Here is a 20693-nt window from a genome sequence, read left to right as displayed (position 1 = left end):
ATGCAAAGATATTATATGAATACAATATCAGGTAGCACAAAATTGATTGAGGGCTCCGGAAGAGCTAATATATTATTACCCGGAGGAACAAAGATTCATATTGATAATGCATTATATTCTACGAAGTCTCAAAGAAATTTATTGAGTTTTAAAGATGTTCGCCAAAATGGATATCATATTGAGACTACAAGTGAAGACAACATTGAGTATTTATGTATTACAAATATTGTCTCGGGTAAGAAAAATGTATTGGAAAAATTACCCACATTTTCCTCTGGTTTGTACTACACAAGCATAAGCACAGTTGAGGCACATGCCATAGTAAACTAGAAGTTTGCAGATCATACTAATTTCATTGTTTGGCATGACCGATTGGGACATCCTGGATCTATAATGATGCGGAGAATTATTAAAAATTCATGTGACCATTCGTTGACAAACCAGAAGATTTTTCTACCAAATGAATTTTCATGCGCTGTTTGTTCTCAAGGAAAGTTAATTATAAGGCCATCACCAACTAAAATCGGGACAACATCCCTTGTGTTTTGGCAACGTATACAAGGTGATATATGTGGGCCTATTCATCCACCATGTGGACCATTTCGATACTTTATGGTTTTGATTGATGCATCAACGAGATGGTCACATGTATGTTTGTTATCAACACGTAACCAAGCATTTGCTAGATTGCTTGCTCAAATAATTAGGTTACGAGCCCATTTTCCATATTATCTAATTAAGTCAATTTGCCTTGACAATGCTGGAGAATTCACTTCCCAAGCTTTTAATGATTATTGTATGTCTATTGGCATAATTGTTGAACATCCTGTATCACATGTTCACACACAAAACGGTATTGCAGAATCGTTTATTAAGCGCCTTCAATTGATTGCAAGACCATTACTCATGAGAACAAAACTCCCAACTTCTGCTTGGGGCCACGCTATTTTGCATGCAGCAGCACTGATTCGTATTAGACCCACAAATTATCATGAGTTCTCCCCTTTACAATTGGTTTTTGGTCAAGAACCAAATATTTCCCATTTAAGGATTTTTGGATGTGCGGTATATGTTCCTATTACCCCACCGCAACGCACTAAGATGGGTCCCCAAAGAAGATTGAGAATATATGTTGGGTTTGAATCTCCATCAATAATCAAATATTTAGAGCCATCGACTGGAGTTTTGTTTACGGCTCATTTTGCAGATTGTCATTTTGATGAATCAAATTTTCCAACATTAAAGGGGGGAAATAAGCAACTGGAAAAGGCTATTAATTGGAATCAATTATCCTTGTCTCATCTTGACTCTTGCACAAAGAATGTGAACTGGAAGTTCAAAAGATTATTCATTTGCAAAATTTAGCAAATCAATTGCTAGATGCATTTACAAATCCGAAGAAAGTAACTACATCCCATATACTAGCTTTTAATGCTCCAGTTAAAATTGATGTTCCTGTAGAACCATCTATTGTTGCCAATGAATCTAAAGCACCTATGAAACGTGGTCGACCCATTGATTCCAAAGATAAAAAACCTCGGAAAAGAAAAGGAACCAAGGATCAAATTGAGGAATTCATAACTCCAGAAGAGTCCCCAAATATGATTCCAGAAGAAATTCAGGTACCTGAAACTTGTGACAATCAAGAGATCTCGATAAATTATGTCACAAATGGCCAAAAATGGAATCGGAATAAAATCGACGTCGATGATATATTTACATATAATGTAGTGCTAAAGATTGTTAATGACAATGAGAACCTTGAGCCAAAGTCTATTGAGGAATGCGGACGTAGAAATGATTGGCCAAAATGGAGAGATGCAATTGAAGCGGAATTGAATTCACTTTCAAAACATAAAGTTTTTGGTGCTATTATACATACTCCTGATAGTATCAAACCTGTAGGATACAAATGGGTATTTGTGCGTAAACGAGATAAGATGAATAAAATTGTCAGATATAAAGCACGACTAGTTGCATAAGGATTCTCTCAAAGATATGGTATCGATTATGAAGAGACATATTCCCCTGTAGTGGATGCAACTATTTTTCGATATTTGATTAGTCTGACAATACACGAAAGACTTGATATGTGTCTAATGGATGTAGTTACAGCTTATTTACATGGTTTACTTGATAGTAATATTTATATGAAAATCCCAGAAGGATTCAAATTGCCTGCAATATATAACTCAGGTAATCGAGAACTTTACTCGATAAAATTATGCAAATCTCTATATGGATTAAAGCAATCTGGACGCATATGGTATAACCGTCTTAGTGAATATTTGTTGCAACAAGGGTATAAGAATGATTCGATTTGCCCATGCGTATTTATTAAAAGGTCTGGATCCGAGTTTGTTATAATTGCAGTTTATGTTGATGATTTGAATATTATTGGAACTGCAAATGAGCTTGCAGAGGCAGTAGGCAAGTTAAAGAAGGAGTTTGAGATAAAAGATCTCGGGAAAACAAAAATTTGCCTTGGTTTGCAAATTGAACACTTAAAGAATGGAATTTTTGTCAATCAATCACATTATATATCAAAAGTGGTAAAATGCCCATCCATTGAGTACTCCAATGATTGTAAGATAACTTAATGTGAATAAAGATCTTTTCTACCTCGGATGAATGATGAAGAACTTCTTGGTCCTGAAGTACCATATCTTAGTGCTATTGGAGCATTAATGTATCTTGCAAGTCATACACGACCTGATATATCATTTTCTGTAAATTTGTTAGCAAGATACAATTCTTGTCCAACAAGAAGACACTGGAATGGAGTTAAACATATATTGCGATATCTTCGATGTACGATGGACATGAGCCTATATTATTCCAATGTACCCAACCCAAGGCTGAATTAATTGGCTATATAGATGCAGGATATTTGTCCGACCCTCATAATGCTCGATCACAAACAGGCTAATTATTCACGTGTGGTGGTACAACTATTTCATGACGTTCCACGAAACAATCTATTTACCGCCACATCTTCTAATCATGCAGAGATCTTAGCAATTTATGAAGCAAGCCGAGAATGTTTTTGGTTAAGATCAATAATACATCACATTCGAGGGTTATGTGGTTTGTCTTTTAACAAAGAAGTCTCGACGACCTTATATGAAGATAATGCTGCATGCATTGCACAATTAAAAAATGGGTACATTAAAGGAGATAGAACAAAACATATCTCACCAAAATTCTTTTTCACTCATGATCTACAAAAGAAGGGTGATATTGAGGTTCAACCAATTCGTTCAACTGATAATCTGACAGATTTATTTACTAAGGCACTACCTACTGCAACATTTGAAAAGCTAGTTCATAATATTGGAATGCGCAGACTCCGAGATTTAAAGTGATGTTGAGAAGAGGGGGAGTAAAAAATATTGTACTCTTTTTTCCTTCACCATGGTTTTGTCCCGCTGGGTTTTCCTGGTAAGGTTTTTAATGAGGCAGTATCATGGACATCCAAGGGGGAGTGTTATGAATAATATGAATGCCCATGAACTCTTCCTATTGACTCTTGGCATTCTAAAGTATCTTCGAGTTCATTGATGTATCCATGTATCTTTAATGTATCTATAACATTCATGTATCTAAGGCATTTATGTATTGTAAGTATTCATGATGTATCGATGTATCTTGAGCCCTATAAATAGGGAGCTCCTGTAAGAGTCAAGTAGACACAAGATTGAATAAAATCTCTCCCACATTTCTCTCTATTTCTTCTATCTCTTTTGTTCTCTCTTTTGTGATATCGATCTTCGATTCTATATTCATAAAAAGTTCTAAATAATTTTTGTATGGTCCAATTAATAATATGTAATTACATAACTATATACATATTACATCAATTTTAAGTAAAAAAATAACTTTTAAATTTTAGTATTGCTTGAACTATAAACTTTAAATCTTGTACCCATACTAATTAGATTTATTTTTCCAATTTTTTTATTCCATAAAACTCTTTAAAAATTTTACATTGAAAATGCTATAAGAGCATCCACATCAATTACCCTATCTAAAGATTTGACCTTAAATTTTAGATAGGGTAGCTAAAACATCTTTGCGCTAGCTACCTTATCCATTCTCTAAATTTAGATGCGATGAATAGTGATTATCTAAATTTAGAGAATGAAACAATTATCATAAAAATAAAATAATATTTTTTTTAAATCTTTCTCCTTTCTCTCAATCTTTTCCATCTCTCTCATTCCACTCATTTCATAAATATAATAATAAAAAAATAGAAGAAAGAGAATAAATTAAATAATAAAAAATTAAGGATGATGAAAATTTTAGGATAGTTGATATTTCTAAATTTAATAAAATAAATGATTTATCTTACATTTTATATATAATAATAAAAAAAAGGACGTGGATGCTGAGATGATTCAGCACTCACTGAAATGCCTTGGAAATTTCGCAGTTGCATCTTAACCTCTTCGATCGAGACAATTAATTAGCACCAAGTGTTCAACAAATCCACTTTAAAACTTCGCTAACACGCTGTTTAATGAGCATCAAGAGCAGTAATTACGCGGGGCACGCAAGCTGATCTGTCAGGCGTGCATGCAAAGTGATGGTTTTGCTTTGCATGTGATGACAACTTAAAAAGCCACAGCGATGCATGCAGTTAATCTCCATTAAGGCTTAATTAACGAATACACGTACGTAATAGCATCATTAATTAGCGAACACATTAAATATTTATTTATTTTGAACAATTTCCGCGAAGCTTCGCTTGTTATTATTGTAAATTTTACAAATAAATTTCCTTAAAATTCAAGATAAATAAATCCTCAAAGGGAAAAAGCTGCCGAGAAACTTTTTCCGGCTTTCGTTGGGTTTACATAAAAGAAGGAAGAAAGGAATAACTTCACCCTTCGGTGCCTTTATAAACCGCGCGAACAAGGCAGAGACAGAGAGGCGAAGCGAAGCGAAGCGTTATATAAGGACTCGTCGTCGTCCGAGCGTTTTTGTAGCGGACGGACGCCGTTATCTTCTCCCACGTGACAGGTACGTGCATGCCGTCTCCTCCTGTATGACGCTTTTCTATCTGTGCTGTTTCATCTAGGCTGTAGACGACTTTAGAGCATCTCAAGCTTTGTGTGAGGTTGTAAAATTAAAAAAATTTTAATATTTTTTTTTATGATCGTATAGATGAGGTTTGGAATTTGTAGTTAAAAAAAATAAAAATGATTATAATTAAATTAAAATTTAGAAGGTAATTAAATATCAAATAAAAATTATAAATTTAATTAAAGTAAAATTCATAAATTAATTAATTTGTTAATTATAAATTATAAATAAAATAAATTAAAGATGATAATTATTTAAAATCTTAAATAAAAATTATATTGTGATATTAAATGTGAAAATAATAAATAAAGATATGTGATTTGTCATATAATACTTTTGTATGAAGATTTTTTAATTGAGGGAGAATAATAGATTTTTATATTTATGATTGTGATATATTAGGATTTCTCTTTAACTATTGCAGATGTCGAATCTAAAATTATTAGGTAATGTTATTCGGTAGCTGTGGTGGATTTACTGAATTAAATTATCAGATAACATTTACTATAATAAAAAAATAATTTCCAATAAAATTATAACTTTTAATATATTTTTTAAAATTGAATGCCGACAGAAGGACGTCCTTTTAATTTATAAAAACTAATTATATTTGAAATTCACATAATATTAATAAAATTGTCAGAACGTATTTTTTATAGGTTATTTTCATGATTTCATCATTCCGTCACACACAAAGGGCCAAGCTACATTTGTATCGGACGTTATAATAAAATAATTGTGCCGGGACATGGTGGCACGTTACTGACAAAGCACGTTGGCCAACACGCGTTTCCCCGTGAACAATTACACCATCTCGAGGCGAGTAATGCACCGCCTCCACGTCGCCTCGTATCGTGTCGCATGCCGACGCCGTGGGCGGTGGCGCCGTTACCCCGTCGAACAGTAACGGTCCGTTACTTTTGTTTTCTCATTTAATTACGATACCCGGTCGAAAGTATCAAGTTCTAACCTCCAAAGCCATCTTCGCTGTTAGATTCTCTTTTCTTTTTCCCGCCTCCTTCGTCTCCATCGACTCGCCGTCCGAGGCCGGAGAACCGATTCGACTCCAAAACCAAAACCTTTTCGGCTTGCTTTGGCCGGTTCATCTCCTGTTGTATACTTTGGTTCATTTTGCTATTTTCTGGTACGTGTAGTAGTAGAGTTTAGCTTTCTAAATTTGACTTGCAGGTAGGCGTTGTGTGCGCTAGCTATCCCCGAAGCAGTTAGCTGTCGCATTCTCGGGAGGTGAGCATACCGGATTTCACAGAGAAGATGAGGCGAGGAAGGGCGCACCGTGAACAGTGAGCACTGCGCGAGTTAGTTGTCACCGCGGAGAACCAGCACTTAAACCAGAACTTACTCCAACACCGACTTCCTCCCCTGCGAGCGGGTGCATTTTGAAACTCGCCTCTCTTTTGTTTCTCCGGACGCCTTCGAAACCCTCGTCTGTGGGATGCTCAGCGAGCGGCGGCGGCCTTGAGCCCTCGGATTTTCCGGTGTCATCTCTCCTGCGACAGTATGCCCGCCTCACCGTACCGGCAGCTGGATTTGGAGCGCGGAAGCGCCGACAATGGCGGTGGCTTCCCCTCCGGCAACTGTTTCGACATCCCGCATAAGAACGCGTCTATTGATCGTCTCAAGAAGTGGAGGGTACGCTTTCTCTGTTATGGTTACTCGTTGGATCTTTATCGTTGTCAGTTCTGTTTTCGTCAGATTGCATTTGCTTCTTTTTTTTTTTTCTGGATCTTGGAGTGCTCTCATCCAGAATGGGACAAAGATTTGACGTACTAGTGGTTTAACCATGATGTGTATATGTTGAAATAGAGGCGAATTAAAATTTTGAATCAGGCATGGTTGTTTTATGTTTGGTATGCATTTTTTAAGCCGACGCTGATTAGAAATCTCGTTAGTTGGTAAAAACAACAGCTATTCCTGTTCTTTAGCAACTCGTGATATCAATGTAGGACCACTGCATAAATGGGAGCAGATTCAACATTAGGTATAAGGTAGCCGCTGGGAAAAATTAATGTGTAGAAGTAACAGGAAGATATGTGGTAGTTAATGTTTAAAAGCCTGCTCAAACACAAGGAAGGAATAACTTGAGCAATCTTAAATATGTTTTCTAATATTCCCATAGATAAACCAAGTTCCTTGCTTAGGATGCTTTCTTCTTCTTTCCTTCCAACATAACTGCGTTTTGCCTCCAACTCCACCTTAACTAACCAAACCTTTCCCAAAAGTGCCAAATCCTACTCTCCCACCAACACCCAGGACCAATGCATAGTCAATCCAAAGCCTGACCACGTCTCTTGGCTGAGTTCTATTCACATTTATTGACTCAACTACACTTCGGCCAATTTTCCTGCAACTTAGCCGAACCAACTTAGACCTGAGTCCTAATTCAGTCAAACTCCTCTCACGTCAGTCTTCTCAAGCCATCTTCCATAACAAGTTTTGAGCTAGCTCAGGTTCACTATCTGCTGTGATTTGACCATAGTATATTGCTAGCTCAGACAGCTAGTCGATTTTTTTACTTGGCTTATTTCATAACAATTGATCCTCATATTGTACAACCTGGAGAAATATATATTTTTTTATACATTACTCATCTCTACTTTGCCTATTGTTCCAGATATATTTTAAAACTAGACCTAAAGCACCAAATTATTGCAGAAAAGGCAGTTGACTGCTTGCATTATCTCACAATGCACCAAGTATATATATTAGTACACTATTCACAATAACTATACATCTTAGTTACAGTTAATGTTAAATGTATAAAGCAAAAGCAGTTGATAAGATTCTTTTTTTATTATGCTGGAATTAGCATACTCAAGAAAGTTTTAGTATGATCAACCTAAATATAGTAGATCTACTAATTCATTACATTGAATTTTCTTTCTTAGATTTACACCAACATGCCTAAAAATAGAAATTTCCTTACTGCAAGGCCACATGATGAAATATTAAACACAATAATATGGTAAATGCTAAAGACATGCTACTATATACTTTGACACAAATGATTCGTCACTACATCTACTAATTTAGAGCTATGAGTGCCTACTTACAAATAATATGTTGTCCTGTTAGTTTCTTGACTCTAATTCTTATTTGTACAGCAAGCAGTACTTGTGTTGAATGCTTCTCGTCGGTTTAGATATACCTTGGATTTAAAAAAGGAGCAAGAAAAGGAGCAGATAAGGAGTAGGATTCGTACCCATGCTCAAGTCATTCGGGTATGTGTGCTTGGATTTTGCATAAATCAAATTTTCATGTTTGCTAACTGGAATCCATTGTTTCAGGCTGCGTTGCTTTTCCAAGAAGCAGGGCAAAGGGCAACATCAGGTGCTCTTTTACTAGAAAATTTATGGTACTTTAACTGCATGGTGTAGAAATACCTTGGGGAATGGTCATTGGAGTGTAATTTTTGTGTTTCTTTATATTACTTCTTAATAATGTACCATCAAATATTCTGTGTAGTTAAAGACATTAAATATATGCTCTCAGCTGCATTTTTTTTACTAGTTGAAGTGAATATAAGTTTTTGTTTTTCTCTCGTCCCCATGTTTTTCTATCACAATCATTCAAGTTAACTTAGATTTCCAAGTTTATGATCACCAAATGCTTGTGGTTTTACTTTTAAATATTATTTGGTATAATAAACTACATCTTGAAAGATTTGCAATCCCAGTTAGATTTGTTTCCCATCTGTACAGGCACCTCTGTTCCTAGGGCAGCACTTCCTTCAGGTGTGTTTGGAATTGGAGAGGAGCAACTAACTAAATTGACGAGAGATCATGATTTTTCTTCTCTACAAGAGTATGGCGGGGTAGGTGAATTAGTTGGAATAGTCTGTGTTAACTATATTTCCATAATCGAACTAACCTTTTGCCCGTTTGCAGGTAAAAGGTCTTGCAAATTTGCTAAAAACTAATTTGGAGAGAGGAATTAGAGATGATGATGAAGAAATAGTGCATCGGAGGAATACGTTTGGGGCTAACACTTACCCTCAAAAGAAAGGAAGGAGTTTTTGGGTATATGCTCAGATTGCAATTTTTTTTTATTCCATGTTTTTCAATTGCAACAAAAAATCTATAAATCTTTGTCTTACAATTCTAGGTCTTCCTTTGGGAAGCTTGCCAAGATTTAACTCTCATCATTCTGATGGTTGCTGCAGTCTTGTCATTGGTGCTGGGTATAAAGACAGAGGTAAAATGTATATTCCATTCCCATCCTAGGCTTCCTTGCTTAAAGTTAATGCTGGTTTAATTCATAATATTTATGACCTATCATTATCATTGGTATTGCAACCTATCATTATCATTGACATTGCGACAGTATCTTTAATATGCTCTTCGTACTGATTTTGAAAGGCTTTTTTCTTGTTGGTTCTACTATTTGGTTAAGACTAGATAGGTTTTGAAACTCAACATGTAAACATTTGTTTATTTCTTTTTTACCTTTGTTTCGATCACCTTTCTTCAGGGTATTAAAGAAGGATGGTATGATGGTGGAAGCATTGCCTTTGCAGTTATTCTTGTTGTTGTAGTAACAGGTATAAAAGTCTTTCCTCTCGATGTTATTTGTTGGATTTCATTTTTATTCATGATGAAATCTCTGGTCACTTGCTGTTATGACTATCATGCCGCATTTGATATTCTTCATTTCACTAGCTTCCTTTTTACTGGTTTAAATGTGCTTATGTCTGGGTCTTTGTTACTACTTACTGCTCCACACAACAAACTGTCTTTAACTTCTTTTCCCCTTTGCATTTGTGCGATCTGTTTTAGATGTTAGGAAACAAATTTTCTAGTACATTAATGCAAGAAATAATACCTTGCAAGAGTACAAAAGTGTGAAAAAGTGATTGTTAATTTTAAATTTTTTTGGTTACTGTGGATGCTGGTGCTCCCTGTAGTTTTAACAAACGTAGTAAAAATCTGTTGTGATTCTAAAACAATAAAACATTGTTGAATTTATTGAAAAAGTAACCATGTGCCCTAATTTTGAGGTCAAGTGCTTGGACCCTAGTTTGCTATTGAAATCCATGTAAAGTCATATCAGATATAATAAAATCGTTTGGACTCTCTTTCTTGTTATGCTAACTAGAATTTTTTCCCTGGATCACTTTTTATTTCTCACAGAACTCTTTTCATTTTAGTTGCCATTTGAACATATTGTAATATCTTAACCTCTTATCTCTAATCGTATCCTCAGATTTAGATTAAATCTCATACATGCTTCTCACCATCATTTCTTTTATATGTATTTATTTTAACTCTCAAACACTTCAAACCCATGAAAATGGCTTGTTCTACTGCACTTTTAATTTTTTTGTCTTTTAATCTAGGGGCAAATCTGATGCATGAGGTTCCTAAAGCCCTTTTATTTTTACTATTTAACCTTTTTCATACACGTATTTTCTTAAATCTCTACTCGTTGTCAGATAATATATTGACTATATCAATGACTCTTGCTTGTAAAGATTTCCTTGTCATGTTGCATAAAGTTACATTTATGTTATCCATTTCAATTCTACTTGTCTCATCATTAGTTTCTAAGTTTGTCTTCTCAATCTAAGTTTTTAATTTGTTTTGAGTAAACTCACATTAATTAGCACAATCTCATTTGAAAATAATATAGTCTTACAATTTTACTAGTAAATTTTATCAAAAATGTAAGGGCACTAGAGTTGTCTCTTATTGTAGTTTAAATTTTATATAAATTATGTAAAAGTAGTTTCCAATGTTAATTATGGAAGCTATAATTTTCTCTTGCAATTGCAACAAATATTAGCATCTCCTTATTTTGTTCGCTTTTCTATTCTTTGGCCATTTTTTATAGCTTTCAGCGATTATAGACAGTCATTACAGTTTCAAAATCTGAATGAGGAGAAACGTAACATACAATTGGAGGTTAGTTCTTTTATGCTTTTGTAAACACTTGATTTTGTTTTTTTGTTTTTTCTTGTTCAGTTCTTTTAATTTTTCTTGCATGATTACAGGTAATTAGAGGTGGTCGAAGAATCAAAGTCTCTATTTTTGATCTCGTAGTTGGTGATGTTGTTCCTCTCAAAATTGGCGATCAGGTAGAAGCCCAAGAATTATAATTTAATAGTACTCCTTTTGTTGTATTTTCACAGTATCTTTATAGTTTAAGGGCATTGTGAATGTCACAGGTCCCTGCTGATGGGATACTAATAAGTGGCCTTTCTCTTGCTATTGATGAATCAAGTATGACTGGGGAGAGTAAGATAGTAAGATTCTCTATATTTTTTCTGTTGCTATTTTGGATTTTATTCAATTAAATTCTCCTATAATAGTTGTGGAAAGCACTGACTTGTGCTTTTATGGTCAAAACTCAAAAAGGATATATTGATATCGCTGCACAAGATTAGAATTAGAATATATCATAGTGAAGACTGAAGACTATCAGATATTTTTATATGAATGCACTGAAGTTCTAGTTTTCATGTCTCTTTTGCAGGTCCAGAAAGATAAAAAATCTCCCTTTCTAATGTCTGGATGCAAGGTTGCTGATGGATATGGTAATATGCTGGTATGTGATTGCCTGGACCATTTTTTTCTTAATAATTTTTTATATATTTTTTATGAGCAGAAATCTTTTCTAGAGACATCTATCAACTTAAATTTAACTTCTTGTAAGAAAATAATTTGAACTTCAATTTGAGTATGCTAATCTTTTATCTGCTATACAAGAAACTCTGTTCAGTCTGTTTTCAGTATTTTAACAAGTTTTGTTTTCATTCAGGTAACTGCAGTTGGGATAAATACTGAATGGGGTTTGTTGATGGCTAGTATTTCAGAGGATACTGGTGAAGAAACTCCACTGCAGGTTTATTCTGAATTGTGAATTATATTTTATTGCCCGTGCAAATTTTGCTGTCCAAACTGAAGTCTACTTTTCCCCCCCTTGCTTTCTGTTATAGGTACGCTTGAATGGTGTTGCTACTTTCATTGGCATAGTAGGGCTGACTGTAGCTGCTGCTGTTCTAGTAGTCCTGCTGGTTAGGTAACATTCTTCTCCACTGTGTAACAACATTTTGTAATTCTCATTAGTCCTCCCTGTCTGTTTCAGATACTTTACTGGACATACAAAGAACCCAGATGGATCTGTTCAATTCATAAAGGGACAGACAGGTACAAAGACTGCTGTAAACGGAGCCATCAAAATCTTGACAGTTGCAGTATGTGGTTTTTCACTACATGATCTAGAGCGCACATTTATTCTTCTTTCCTCATCTCTTCATGTGTAAAGCTATATAATATATTTTTATGAATCTTGATAGGTAACAATAGTGGTTGTTGCGGTGCCTGAAGGGCTTCCATTGGCTGTTACCTTAACGTGCGTATATAGTCTTTTTTACAAACTAAACTAAATCATTTGTATTTTTTTATGTCTAAATTTGTTATTTTCTATACATTAGCTTGGCTTATTCTATGCGGAAGATGATGACAGACAAAGCCTTGGTAAATATACATCTTACATTTGATTGAGAAGTGATTCATGAACATGTGCTTTAAGTAGTTCTTAGGTGTTATTTAACAGGTAAGAAGGCTTTCAGCGTGTGAAACTATGGGTTCAGCAACAACTATTTGCAGCGACAAGACTGGAACTTTGACCTTGAATCAGGTTTGCTTATTTTCTCAAGATTAGCCTTTCCTGTCATTTCAACGATGACTGCGTACATTGATTGACATAATCCATGTTGTTCAATATTCCATGAACCTAAGTTTTTCTTTCATTGGATTATTGACACATTAAGCTTTGTTTTTCTTAGATGACTGTTGTGGAGACATATGTTGGTGGAAGAAAAATAGTTCCTCCAGACAGTGCTGAATCAATATCTTCTACTGTGTGCTCTTTTTTGATCGAGGGAATTGCTCAAAACACAACCGGCAGTGTCTTTGAACCAGAGGTAGATATATTTGTTTCATTGCTATTAAGTTTGTTTTCCATTTTTATTATGTTTTTTGCTATCTTCTTAATTTGAAATTTTGTTCTCACTTATGGTTAGTGTTGATAGTCGAATAGCACTATAAGGGTATAGGCAACTAGCTGAATGAACATTATCTGGGGCTTATCGAACCACATTAAGTTGTGATGGAATTGTTTATTAGGACCTAGGGAATAGAGGGGTGTGCATTTCATCTTAATAATTCCTGTCTTTGGTCAAGTACTTAAGTTTAGAATGGATGGGAAGAAAACAAGTTGGGCAATATTGGCCTTAAATATTTGGCATGTTCATAATAAAGACATTTTATTTCTCCAATGTATTTTCTATTTATTCTTCATTGTATTTTAGATTTTGTGTCTGAATCTTAATTTAGTGTACATATACGTTTTTAAAGTTTTTTCAATACTTAAGACATTTCAATCATGACTTCTATTAGTATTAGGGAGTGATATTACTTTTTCATGTTACTCATCGATTCATTTTTATTGTTCTAATGTTTTAACACAATTTATCTGTAGCTAAATTTATAAATTCAGATAAGTTTAACAAATAGGTTTATACTTTAGAGGGATGTCAAAGAAACACTAATATAATCCAAAGAGATTGAGATATGGCTCTAAATATATATATGGTGTTTGTTGTTGTTTTGTTTACTGGGCTTTTCTCTTGGCTTCTTCATTAAAAATTTGAAAAAACACGTTCTTCATGATAATTATTTTCCTTTTAATCTTGGATCCCCTGACAGAATGGTGGTCATACTGAGATCACTGGATCACCTACTGAAAAAGCCATCCTCTCGTGGGGTGTCAAGGTATAGTACCAGTATATTTTCCCTTTCACCTAAACTTTGTTCCTCTTCATCTGTTGACCTATGGTTACTTGCCCTCCAAAGCTTGGAATGAGGTTTGATGATGCAAGATCTAAATCGTCAATCATTCATGCTTTTCCTTTCAACTCAGAGAAAAAACGTGGTGGCGTAGCAATCCAGGTATGAATTTTTATCACAACTAGAACAGCAATTTATCACTTTTGTTCTTAAATGCATTTGTATTTAATCAATAATTTTATAAATCAATTGGAAAAATTATTTTTGTAGCCAAATTTACTAAGGCTTCGTTAGTTTACCCATCGTGATTCTTAGGGTATTGAATTCTGTATTTTTGTAAAACTGTTATACCTTTCTATGTGAATATTTTCTCACATTATGCATAGTTTTGATCACTATCTTTGTTTTAACTTGTCACAGTCAGACGATGATGTCCGTGTACATTGGAAAGGTGCAGCTGAAATTGTTCTGGCTGCATGTACCAGTTGGCTTGATGAAACTGGCTCCAAGAAGTCATTGGATCCAGCGAAGGTAAAACAACTTGTTTTCTCTCTTTTCCTATTTATTACTGAACCGACTTGTGTCCATCCTTTTATTTCAGGTTAATGAATTCAAGAGGCAAATTGAAGACATGGCTGCAGCTAGCCTCCGATGTGTTGCTTTTGCATACAGGTCTTATGAAAAGGAGAGGGTTCCAAATGAGGACCAGATAGCAAGCTGGCAATTACCCGAGGATGATTTGATTCTGCTTGCCATTGTGGGGATGAAGGTACAAATCATAGATACATATGAAAGTAACTTGAACACAACATGCTATTGGCTATTTTGGTCATAGACCTTATATTATATTGCTGATGATTCAAATCTTGTGGTTTGTGTGAAAGAGTGGTAACTGAAGTAGTGAGTGATTGCAACAGTATAGAAGTTGCAAAATAAATTAAGACCTTGATATTCATTCATACCTATGTTATTTATGCTTGAAAGCTTGTTTCTTTTTTTTTTTGGTAAAGTAGAATCGTATTGTATGTTTGCAAATAAAATATTTCTTTGATAAAACCTTTTTTTATCAACCTCAATCCTTGAATTAAAGACTTTCACAAATTGGTTAGTCTGGAGTTAATTGACTTAATTCTCTAATGGAACATTTTTCCATGTAATATCTATTTGTTATTCATTTTCTTTGTACATTGCTCTCATGGATAAAGGCTTTCCTCTCATGTTTCTGGAACACTGATTTGAATATGTCCTTTGATGAATTCAGGATCCTTGCCGACCTGGTGTAAAAGAGGCTGTGGACTTGTGCACTCATGCAGGTGTCAAGGTGCTTGCTTCTATTTGTTTGATTACATAATGCATTTTGGTATCTTGTTTCGTTGACGAGATACCATGTTCCATATTAGTTTGCCAATGCCCCGACTTTTAGGATTTGGATCACCAGTTGTAGATTCTATTGCTAGGTACAAATATTGAAGTGCACCATAGTTGGTCTTCTCACATTGATTGAGCCAAGTTAGTTGGATTATCGTTTGTATTATGAATTTATGATTTTGCTAGTAACAATTAGTAACAATCATTTCCTGGAGTAAAACATAAGTTGCTTTTCCTGTGTCTCGTTGAAATGAAGACACTTTTCTAGTTATCTTTTTTGAGTTACTTTGCATATGAATTTGGACTTGAGCTATTTTGATGCAAAGTCCATCTTGGTTACGTGATTTCAAGTTAGTTTGATGAAACACCAAGCTTTGTTGGTAGGTACGCATGGTGACTGGAGATAATCTTCAGACTGCCAAAGCCATAGCTTTAGAATGTGGAATACTTAAAGATCCAAACGCACGTGAGCCAATTCTAATTGAAGGAAAAATATTTCGTGACAAGACTGATTCACAAAGAGATGCAATTGCTGAGGAAATAACAGTACGATCCTTTTTTCTTATTATTCCTCATTAGTTTGTTTCATTTTTTCAGATGTGATAGGGCAAGCATTCTGTAGTGTTGTTACTAGAACATGCACAACAGCATGAGACAACCAAGGCTTCGGCTTCCTTGATAGTTAATGGTTCTCATTTCTTTGTTAACTTTTGCTCACATTTAAACATAATAATTGGCAGGTGATGGGGAGGTCTTCCCCAAGTGACAAGCTGTTACTTGTCCAGGCATTGAAGAGAAAGGGCAACGTGGTCGCTGTTACAGGAGATGGTACTAATGATGCTCCTGCATTGCATGAGGTTTGCATTCCACTTATATAATGTATTTGTCTTGTGTGACTACATATTCTCCTAATATTTCTGGTGTTCAGGCAGACATTGGTCTATCTATGGGCATTCAGGGAACAGAAGTAGCTAAAGAGAGTTCTGATATCATTATCCTCGATGACAACTTTGCATCTGTTGTAAAGGTGAAGAAATTAACAAATTGTTCCCATTTATGCTGTTATATATTGAAAGGAATGGTTTTTTTTTTTCCTCTTAGTTTTTTTCCCTCATCATGTCCAGGTTGTCCGTTGGGGTCGTTCTGTGTATGCTAATATCCAGAAATTTATCCAGTTCCAGCTCACTGTAAATGTTGCAGCACTGATCATTAATGTCGTTGCTGCGGTCTCCTCGGGCAATGTTCCTCTAAATGCTGTTCAGGTTGGAAATTGCCGCAGTCTACACATTAACCTTATCTTAGTAGAACATATTGCAAAAGCTTACAGACTTTAGATTTGTGTTATCTCGTTGTTTCCCTTCTTTGTGAAAGAACCAACCCATATGATAATAGTCATACTTTTATTTTTATTTTATTGATGTATTTCAAAAGGGCTTACCTCCTTCCCCTAAAATAGCTTCTGTGGGTCAACCTCATCATGGACACTCTAGGAGCGTTGGCTTTGGCTACTGAACGACCAACAAACCATCTTATGGATAGAGCCCCTGTGGGATGGAGGTAAGAAATGTCTGTTTTTACTGTACTGTTCTTGTGATCTACTTTGAGTTTTCTCTATTTATGATTTCATACATTTGTTAGAGAAAATTAGTTCATAATATACTGTTTTGCCCCGAGTTCTACTGTGTGTATCTATTCTGAAAGTATGTTATCGCTTTACTATGGTTTGCCTTGAGTTCATTGGGTGCTATTGCACCAAGCTATATGTTGATAAAGTCTTGTTTTCTTCTTGCGCATTTAGTATTAATTTGTATGATCTCCTGTCTTCAAAAAAATCTACGGTCATTCTCCATTGGAATTTATCTTGAATTTTTCACTTCTCAGTTCTCCTCTTAGTTGTTTATTCTAGGGAATGCTAATCAGCTTGTTACATATTTGTGCTTTTTAAATAGTAAACAGATAAAACAGCCCACTTACATTTGCCTGAGAGACTTATTTGCTATTGCTGCATATATTTATGTCAAGAACTTTGTATTTCGATTCTTGAAACTCTTTTAGATGAATTTGTTCAGAATGCCATCAAGTGCACTGATCTGCTGACTCAAAATTTTTGTAATTTTTCTAGCATTCTGGTTGTTTCTTTGTGTCCAGTATGCAGTTACCAAGTACTTGTTTTATCTCTCTTGTATTGCGGTCGAGTATTTCTTCTCATTTCTTGATCGTTGTACGTTGTGTTCTTAGGGAACCTCTCGTCACCAATGTCATGTGGAGAAATCTGATAATTCAGGTACCCTTTGGTCTGTTATTGTACAGTTGTACTTTTTGTAGCTTCAAATTCGAAGTGTTGTGGATTTTTTCTGATTCCGTCAGATTAATTGCAGGCTGTGTATCAAGTCACTGTTCTTCTGATTCTCAACTTTGGTGGTAGAAGTGTTCTGCAATTGAAAAATGAGAACCGAGCACATGCTGACAAAGTGAAGAACACCTTTATCTTTAATACCTTTGTCCTATGCCAGGTGGGTTTTGTCAGTGATTCAGTTCATGGAACAGAACCATGAGAAGCATTATTCCTAATTAGCTATGATTTGGAAGGTTGTTTAAAAGTGATTAATATATTTTCAGGTATTCAACGAGTTCAATTCCAGAAAACCGGATGAATTGAATATATTCAGCGGAATCACAAAAAACCATCTCTTCATTGGGATAATAGGCATCACTGTTTTGCTTCAGGTAATTAGAGCAGTAACCATCGTCTACATGTCACTGTGTTATGCTGACTTCCATATAAGAATGTCGTTCCCTTTTTCAGGCGTTGATAATTGAGTTTCTCGGTAAGTTTGCCTCGACTGTCAGGCTTAATTGGAAGCTATGGCTAGTTTCAATAGCAATTGCCTTCGTAAGGTAAATTCAGCATTTCTTAGAAGCTATAATTTGACCTCGTGTCATTATCATCAAAGTTTTCCTTCAATTACAAATGTAAAATTAATTAGCTTATTTTATTTCCAGTTGGCCTCTAGCATTCATTGGAAAACTTATCCCTGTACCCAGTATACCTTTCGGAGAGTATTTCGGAACGTGTTATACCTGCAACAAGGGGAAAGGTACCAAATTCACCTCTCAATCTGATCATGCATTTGTAGAGTTTGACTAGAAAACTCACCTGTCTGACACCATCTTGTAGATGACCACTCTTCGGATGCTCGGCAACAAGGGAATGGATCCTAAGCCTTCGGCTATATCTGTCATGACCACTTTTTGTGATAATCAAAGTGACTGACCATAGTAGCTACATAGTGTGTATACCGAGTTGTCTCCTTCACTCCATTGTACCATTTGGCTTCTCTTACAGGTGCAACTGTATTATTGGATAGAGATATCTGATTTTCTATACTCTTCAGTTTGCCTTTGTCTTGACATCTGTGTTTTGGGTTATTATGTGAAAAATGACAACGACAACAACAAGAAAGCAGAACATTGAATCAAATGATGATCGGGGACAAATCAGTGAAATTAAGCAACTCATAAGGTTGCAGGTGTTGTGCGGACAGTGGCAGCAGTGGCTTTGGCCAGTGCAAGCATCGGCCAGTGGGCGGTGTTGATGTCTTACAGGCCTTGTGTTCCTCCATGATGACATTTTCCATTGAAAGAACAGATTTAGACATCCGCTCATGTTTTTTCCCTCTAAAAGGTAGTCAAGTTTTCGTCAATAAGGGTATAAAAGGGTTTATCGTACGTATTTATCCTATTTTATAAGATATTATTTTTGAATAATTTCACTATTTCCTCTTCTATCTATTCAGTTTTTTCATAATTATCCAAAACTTCTCGCTTTCATACATTATAATATAACGTCGAAACACTCGCTAGTCAAAAATAAACCACACAAATTTGATATTGGCACAATTGTCCTAGTCGACATTTTCAACCACTCTTTTCACAAACGAAATTCAACAACAACAAAACTCTGCTGTCCTTCGATTTCAGTTTGCTTGAATCTTACATGCTTTAACCGAAAAGATAAAGGTGAAAAAAAAAGTGGACATTAACACCCTTTGGAAAGATGTGCCAAAGGAACGATCATGTATTGATACTTTGAAATTTTTTACAAGGTATTAAAGGCCTACGGAGCATGGAGGAGGGTCATTCAAGATAATTTAGCATGTCATCTGATAATGACTTGGTCAACTTCTCTCGATTGATGATCTTATTGGTTACTGTGAAAGGGAGATAGCCGTCGTCCTTTAGGGTCCTATCAATGCCAAAGTTGAAGAGGCGAAGAGCGTGATTTGTGAACTGATCGTTGAAGGCCTCCGAGTGGCGATAAGCCGATAATCTTGCTTAAGGACTCCCAAGCGACCGGGCTCTGCATCTTAATAAATTTGTAGAGCCGATCAGAAGGACTCCAGCTCGACCTTAAGCGAGGCCACAACATCCTTAGCGGCGAGCTAGACCTTTGCCGCAGCTTGCTCTGCCGATCGACTCTTTCGCTCAACATTAAGCGTGGCCTCAGCCTCCTTTAGATTTTGAGTCAGGACTCGAGCCTCTTTTTTTTTAATATCCAAGTCCTCAATGGCTCTGAGGTTCCTGGAGTTGGCCGAATTGATAGTCGACTCGAAGGAGCTGACCTATTTGTTAAGCCTCGCCAGTTGGGAAGCCTGTTCGGCGTTCTTGCTCCTTTCCTTCTACAGCAGCTCGGAGCTTTTCTGTAGATCAGCCTTTTGTTGAGCGACCTCAGCGGTCAACTGTTCAAGTTGAGCACGAGAGGCTTCAGAGATGCCGCTCGAGGCACGAAACTGCTAGACTTCATGCTCCAAAAACGCTAGCCTTTGGCACATGGCCAGACTCTCGACCTAGTACTGCAGTAGTAATAAGATGATAAATGCTAAGCGGGGTAAAAGCAAGTAAATACAAAGGCGATATACATACCCTGGTGGCCATTCGGGTGTGGCTGTCGGCAAGTTCCCCAAGGGAGATGACCGCCGCACAGGCCCTAGCATCGACGCACACCTATGCTAACAGCCCTTGGATCTGAATTTGGTGCTTAGGGGAAAAGGCCTCGATGTCATCTTGTTGACGCCATTCGGCGGTGGGTAGGAGAATAATGACCTTTATGTGCCTCTGGATGCTTAGACCAAAGAGCTCAGAAGTCACTTTGCTCGTGGACTTGGACACTGGGGACGGTCGGATGATGGACACTTGTGCTGCTGGCGAAGAGTGCGGTGGCATGAACTCGATGGGAGGCACACAGATAGTCCTCGACGGCAGCCCAGTCAGAGAAGGCATCCGGTCGGATGACACACCCGCAGGCTTGGGAAAGGTGGGCGATGAAGTTTCACCCCACTCGGAGGAGGGACTTGAACCGGTACGTACGAGGGCCTGCAAGGTGGAAGTGGCCGATCAGGAGGAAGCTTCCCCTCGATGCCTCTTACGTCG

General features: G+C 36.2%; 1 protein-coding gene across 5 annotated transcripts; it reads left to right on the top strand.

Moving 5' to 3' along the window:
• Positions 1 to 4858: 4858 nt before the first annotated feature.
• On the top strand, positions 4859 to 18920 carry LOC121984695 (calcium-transporting ATPase 5, plasma membrane-type-like). 5 transcript variants are annotated; one of them, XM_042537778.1, is made up of 37 exons: positions 4859 to 5025; positions 5748 to 5997; positions 6083 to 6188; positions 6277 to 6738; positions 8211 to 8327; positions 8394 to 8436; positions 8808 to 8920; positions 8994 to 9125; positions 9211 to 9300; positions 9577 to 9646; positions 10936 to 11006; positions 11096 to 11179; positions 11270 to 11347; positions 11578 to 11649; positions 11863 to 11946; positions 12041 to 12123; positions 12190 to 12298; positions 12401 to 12456; positions 12539 to 12581; positions 12661 to 12744; positions 12893 to 13030; positions 13815 to 13880; positions 13962 to 14057; positions 14316 to 14426; positions 14497 to 14664; positions 15157 to 15216; positions 15648 to 15809; positions 16004 to 16120; positions 16192 to 16290; positions 16388 to 16525; positions 16720 to 16820; positions 17502 to 17547; positions 17642 to 17776; positions 17883 to 17990; positions 18070 to 18161; positions 18267 to 18361; positions 18442 to 18674. In XM_042537778.1, the coding sequence occupies exons 4-37, from the start codon at positions 6607 to 6609 to the stop codon at positions 18483 to 18485; spliced, it is 3237 nt and encodes a 1078-aa protein (XP_042393712.1). In that variant the 5' UTR covers positions 4859 to 5025; positions 5748 to 5997; positions 6083 to 6188; positions 6277 to 6606; the 3' UTR covers positions 18486 to 18674. The 5 variants fall into 5 exon arrangements, 4 of the variants coding, with proteins under 4 accessions (XP_042393712.1, XP_042393714.1, XP_042393710.1 ...); XR_006112964.1 differs by lacking the exons at positions 5748 to 5997; positions 6083 to 6188 and adding an exon at positions 18731 to 18920 and having other exon boundaries at positions 18442 to 18609; XM_042537780.1 differs by lacking the exon at positions 6083 to 6188.
• The last annotated feature ends 1773 nt before the right edge of the window (positions 18921 to 20693 follow it).

This window comes from Zingiber officinale, chromosome 5B (assembly GCF_018446385.1).
Source record: "Zingiber officinale cultivar Zhangliang chromosome 5B, Zo_v1.1, whole genome shotgun sequence".
Taxonomy (NCBI): Eukaryota; Viridiplantae; Streptophyta; class Magnoliopsida; order Zingiberales; family Zingiberaceae; genus Zingiber; species Zingiber officinale.
This window is presented reverse-complemented; position numbering and strand designations above follow the sequence as displayed.